General features: G+C 34.8%; 1 protein-coding gene across 1 annotated transcript; it reads right to left on the bottom strand.

The window, feature by feature from the left end:
- LOC107632759 (ankyrin repeat and zinc finger domain-containing protein 1) lies at positions 1,206-6,184 on the bottom strand. The gene is made up of 6 exons (XM_021118609.1): positions 5,736-6,184; positions 4,908-5,326; positions 3,849-3,963; positions 2,579-2,656; positions 1,918-2,031; positions 1,206-1,690 (listed from the first exon to the last, which is right to left on the bottom strand). Exons 1-6 carry the CDS (start codon positions 6,072-6,074, stop codon positions 1,427-1,429), a joined length of 1,329 nt encoding a protein of 442 aa, XP_020974268.1. The 5' UTR covers positions 6,075-6,184; the 3' UTR covers positions 1,206-1,426.

Genomic DNA, 6,335 nt, shown 5'->3' with positions numbered 1-6,335 from the left:
CTTAAGTTTTTCTCAGGTCCTACAACTCTGTGCTATTGCTTTTGATTGATGAAAGCTCATAAACATAGGGAGCTTGCTAGAAATAAGGAAAGTCATTCCATTCTCTCCTTTATTTGAAGTTTAATCATGTTTGTCATCAAAAGAGAGACCGTTGAGTCAAGATTTGATTTGATACCTTATGATGACAAACACAATTAACTATTTTCTATTATATCTAATTGTTATGATATGCAATGTAGGATAATCAAGGAAGCTGAAAATGTGCATATCTATCGCATTAATTAAAATACCATTAAGAGGATCTCAAGCCAACATTAGAAAAGATGTTGCACATCAAGGCAGCAATATATTCATTCCAAGAATAAAAGATTGGACAGCTGCTGCACATTCAACTCAAGAAGGAAAGTTTTCCTCTCTTCAATATTAACATATTGGAAATCAGCTTTCAAATTGATTGGAGAGCTGCCGCTCGAAAGTTTAGAGAACAAAGGAAGGTTTTCTCATTGATAGCCAACGATTAAGAGCTTTGAAAGAGTGCAATGGGTAGTCGATGAAAAAAGAAACTTCTCCAAATAGAAGAAATGACATCAAGCTCTATAAAAGAAGATTTGTTTCAAAGTAGGAGGCAACCATTCGAATTATATCTGATATGAAACACCTTGTCTTCTTTCCTGTTTTTAGTGTGTGTTCATACTTCTCTTTGTTCTAGAACTAAGCTTTCTTAGGGAAATAAAACGGGCAAAAGAGAACACTGCATACAAAAGCCAAAATTTCTGAGTTGTTGAGTGCTTTGTCTTTCGAAGAGTGTGCTGGTTTGGAATGCACTTGGTTCCCCTTAACTAGGTTGAGTTAGCACCTAGGTGAGTGACTAAGCTTGAGATAGCTTAAGTGAAGGTACAAGAGTGTGAGTCTCTTTGTATTAGTATTTGTAATCAAATTGATCATAGTAAAAATTTCACCATTGTTGTAGTAGAGACTGGACGTAAATCACATTAGTTATGCACTTACGAGACAAAACAAAAAATAATCTCCTGAAACCAGAATTCAACATAACTTGTTTTAAAAGGTAGTTTATTGATTCAACCTCCCTTTTTAACTCACTTGGAACCTTCAGGATCCTTATGTTTCTCCTGCTTGTTCTATTCATTAGCTATGATGTGGTTGATTTCAAAGTATAAAATCTCATTTAAATTTAATAACTAATGTAGTGCAACTTTGCATAAAATTTTATATAGCTACCAAAAGGAACATCATAACATAAGAAAACTAATCATAAATCAATGTTTGTAAGCAGCAACACCTCACAAATGCCCATAATCTATGGGAAACTTTATAGGTAAATAATTTCTTTTCTTCCCATTATTCAAGAAAAAAATGGATATAATCTAAATTTGCACATAAAATTATAAAATAATATCAAAACACGTCATCCATCTTCTAGGAACTCCCTGTGTACGTGCATGCATGATGTGCTGCAGTAATTATAATTATAGCGGTGGAAGGGAACTTTACCAGCAAGTGATGAATTACAACAGGAACAGTAAATTTCACCAGCTAATCCTCCTTTAGGTTCTGAAATGGCATGTGTGGAGGTTGAACAGTTCTCTTGAATTTTGAGGGCAGCTATTCTTCTCTCTGCGGCAGCTGCTCTCTTTTCCCTTTCTTCAGCCTGCGCTCTTCTTATTTCCTCCTTTTAAAATAGAAAGAGAATTGAAATAATGAAAAAAAAGTAAATGTCTGTTTATTCATGATCAGCATTTTATAGCGAAATAATTAATAAAATACTCGGATGGAACTGTCATTTTATCGCAGAAACATGTAGCATGGTTAGCCACATTGCTAATAAAGTTTTAGAAAGACATGGCTTGGACTAGATCTTCAGCTTTAAAAATAACTAAACAAATAACACGTTCTAACCTCTTTAGATAATTTCACACCACTTTTGGATTGTGCTTGTCCCTTAGAAGAAGCTGGGGCAGTCATTTGCTTCTCTGCAGCCTTCGAGTCATTCTTAAGCAACGCAGCTTCTGCCTGAATAAGTTGTTAAAATTTTGTCAAGACAATGTTTTTCGACAAAAGAAGAATGAAGATTAATTGAGTAAAACAGTATATATGCCGTATGCTAGATTGCTAGTTATGGGAGTTAGGATCGCAGATTAATTGAAAAATCAAAATCTTCTCAACAAAATGTCTGTTGAAACTCTGTAGCTGGCCGAGGTATTGGCCTGAATGGGCCATCAGCAACAAGACAAACAGAAAACAACTTGTGACTGTAAGCACTATATTAGTAAATTTCCTTTCACAATTATCATGAAAGCTCATTTGTTCCTGCAAACTTGCTCATGACTTAATTACAAACTTATTGTGTAACTGTTAACGATTCAAGGCAGAGGTAGAAAGAAACAGGTATTATTTCCAAAAAGTGAAGTTATTTAGATTTAAGATTATACCAAAAAAATAAAAAATATAAATATAAATAAAAAATAAAATCAATGGTTTTAATTTTCTTAACCATTGTAAAATAGAATCAGACCCATAACATTTGAATTGTTGGTAACCAAAACAAGTTGAGATTTACCTGTGCCCTCTTTTCTTTGGCTTTCTTTAGTTTCTTTAACTCTTTTGCTCTGGCTTTTCTCTTGGCTTCTTTTTCTGCCTGTTGAAGCACAAAGGGACAACAGTATTAATCTGGCATGGTGGTTATTGCTAGATGATAATCAAAACCAAAATTTTAGATCAAGTAAAGAACATTGCACACTGCACACCAGAAGTAGTCAACCAAAGGTACCTCCTTTACAGATAAAATGTTTCAATAAGAAAGGTATATAGCCAATAAAAGGCCAGGTTACAAAAAACCGTAGGTTATGTTGGGGGGTTTAATCATTACTTATGCCATGTAAGTCATTAAGATTTAAGCATCAAATCTGGATCATGAAGCACATTAACATTGTATATATGTAAGAAACCACACACACAATATAAATAGTAGTACAATTGTATCATTCACACTGATGATGAGAATTACCAACAAGCAATGGGAAACAAGGCACTAAAGCAGCCCTACTCTCCCATCTAAACAAGTATCATAATCTTTCCAACCATCTAAACAAGCCATTGTTGGCATCAAGTTTGGCATGGTACAAAGGCATCAATTCTTCTCGCTGATGTGATCTGAAATCAGACCTATGTCCAGAATCATCAAACCATCACCCATTAATACAACACCAACATTATTTGATTCCAAATTTAAAGCAATCCCTATGGTACCCTCCTCAAATTCCACTAACTCCCCCGCCATTACTTCATCAAGACCATAAATACGATCAATACCGTCACCTACTTGAAGTACAGTACCGGTATTTATAATCTTTACCTCATTATTATATTGTTCAATACGTTCGCGGATAATTTTACTAATTTCATCTGCACGAATGGTTCCCATGAGTATTTCTTAATTTAATTCTAGAAGAGAAAAATGATGCATGTATTCTAAATTTACTAAAGAAGAAGGACTAATGCATTATTTTGTATCTTTCATTTCCCCAAACATGCCAATATTAGCACTGATGGTACATAAATGTAACTCGTTGTTCAAGCAACTATTCAACGTTCCCAGAGCTCCTTGTAAGGCTTGTTGGAAAACCCGTTGTCGGACTTGATTAATCGTTCTTTGTTGTTCAAAACGAATAGTTTCATTTTTGTAATTTTCTATTTGTTCCAAAGTCGTATAAATTGACTTAATTAAATTCAATTTTTCTCGTTCTATTTCAGAATAACCACATTAAACTGCAAAACAACACCTAATAGCATAAAGTAAGGAAACTGAAAAAATATCTTTGCAATAATACCTTTTTTAATGCAAGTTCATTATGACGACGAAGTGAAGCACCAGCAGAATGTGCAGCCCTTCCAGAAGCATCTTTTGATGATTGTTTCTTTCCAGCCTTGGCCCTCACAACATATCTGCATAAGAATGATGAGAAATTAATAACACAAAAATAAATAATTCAAAAATTCTCATTCAATGAAAAGAACTAGTGATATTAGAAAGAATTGGTGAGGTTAAAAATACTTATTTTCATTTTTACATAAATTACTGTACCTATTCAATAATAACTTATCTAATGGTTAACAGAAAAGCTAAAACATGAATAACAACTAAAATAACAATGACAACTACACCCTGTCCCACTAGGCAGAGTTGAACACAGATCAAATGACTCTGAAGAGCTCATAGAAAATCATGTCAAAGTCAAACTATTAAAATCTAAATCTTTTTAAATGTTTGCCAATAGTTTTCTCTTGGACTCAACTTAACTCTAAATCTTCGGTTACCCTCCATCTAATTAAGCCAAACAAGAATTCATCCCATGCCTTGCACTGGAGAAACGCAATGCCTAAAGGAAAGCTTTAAACATTTTCCTTGTTCTCAAGAAGGAAATATATAATGGATGATGCATCTAAACCCTTCTAAAAGATTCTAATTTCAAGAAGCCAACATCATAAATCAATAATTGAGCATTAAATCTGGAAAACTCCAATTTGATAACTGATGCATCAGAAGTTGAGAACACAGAATGAACACCAGTGTTTGGTAAGGAATTAAGATTGCATCAAGTCTCCCAAGAGTGATAAATGAGGGTGCTACAAACGAAAGGTAATGCAAGCTTTACAATGTTGGCTTCCAACATCACAGGTCAGCAAGAAGCATTAGGTTTCTGATAGTTAACTCGAGCATAACTCATTCACAACATCCAGGAAAAATAAAAACCAAGTACAACATTGCGTATGGGAACAGTTAGAATGGCATGTGCATTGTGCATGTCTGTTGCAATAGATTCTCTCTGCCAAACATGTCAAGCAAAGACTATTACTTCAAATTTTAGCCGAATTAATTGTTTCCTAACCTGTGAAAGGTCTTGTGAGCCACAACTGCATCACCATCAAAGACACAACCAGCAAAGTGTCCACCAGATGCAAGCAGTACGATTCGCAAATGACTATTATCCCTGGGCTCAAGAGTCAGAGATTTCAACCTCTCACACACTTCGTTCTCTGCACTTCCATTCTCATCACTCATATTCATAATCAAGCACTTCCAGAGAGAAACTCTTTGACCTGATTGAAGACCAACAAATAGATTTTGTTTAAGAATTTCTCTTGATTTGTCACGCACTTCATTGCGATTTTGAGACTCATTTTCACTGTCACTGTCACTCTCTGATCCTGATATGCTTGAAACATCATAGTCTTTGACAAATTCAGATGTCAACACCTCAAAATCCTCTTCCTTAACAATATTCTTTCCCGCAACTGTCAGCTTCACCTGTCATCAAACATTCACGTGGCTATCCATAAGAATAAATAAATAAATAAATAAAACATCCTTCACCTTAGAATGGTGAACTTACAAAAGAACATATTAAATTTCCATTACACCCAGAAAAAAGAAAAAACGATACATGCATAAATAATTGCATTTCCAGGACCTCAATATTTAATTATTAAATAGTTTAGTTCTTCCACTGGCAAGAGAACAAATTCCGAACAGTACAACAAGAATATAACACAATTGCAATTTCAGGTACCCCAATCAAAAAATGTTTGAACATTACTTTTGTTCGTTATAGCAACAAACAACATGCGTATGGTAAATTTGACCCATATTTAGTGCGAAGATAAAATTGCGAGTGAATTTTGAAACTGAAAATTCTAAAGAAATTATTGAACCTCACATTGAATCGATGAATATCAGATTTGAAATGCGAACGCTGGTCTTGGAGGGAATCGAATTGGGCCTTACAGGTGTTGCACGTCCACCTAGGCGCTGAAACGACGGTGTCTTGGGGACCATCGGCGACGACGTTGTTTGAGGGCGTTTCAAGGCCTGCGTTGCGACGATCATTGTCGTTGGGCTCGTAAATCGAAGAGTGAGTAGAAGGTAGAAAGTAGCAAGAGTCGAAGACGCTAGGTGAGAGCTCGAAGACCGAACGGTAATGTTTTTCCTGAAACGACGTCGTCGTGGCAGCGGACCTTGCCGTTGAGGCAGCGATAGTTGGAAGATTAGAAGCCATAGCAGGTATCCTTCTACTTAGTTTGAAGTTTGAAATGAACGTGACTTAAGGCTTGGTTTGGTATCACAATCAACTCTTCAAAAAGTTTTACAGCTTATGCTGCTGTTCGCGTGAGTTAATTTTTGAGCAAAATATCCATACTTCCATAGGCTTCTTTTAAAATAAAAATAATTACCCAAATCCATTTTTTAAAATTTTAAAAGTGAATATTTTCATATTTAAAAAAATTAATATCTAAATTAATTTTTAACTTTTTTTTAG

The sequence above is a fragment of the Arachis ipaensis genome, chromosome B03 (assembly GCF_000816755.2).
Source record: "Arachis ipaensis cultivar K30076 chromosome B03, Araip1.1, whole genome shotgun sequence".
In the NCBI taxonomy this organism is placed as follows: Eukaryota; Viridiplantae; Streptophyta; class Magnoliopsida; order Fabales; family Fabaceae; genus Arachis; species Arachis ipaensis.
Note: the sequence above shows the minus strand (reverse complement) of the source record. Positions and strands in the feature narration are given on the sequence as shown.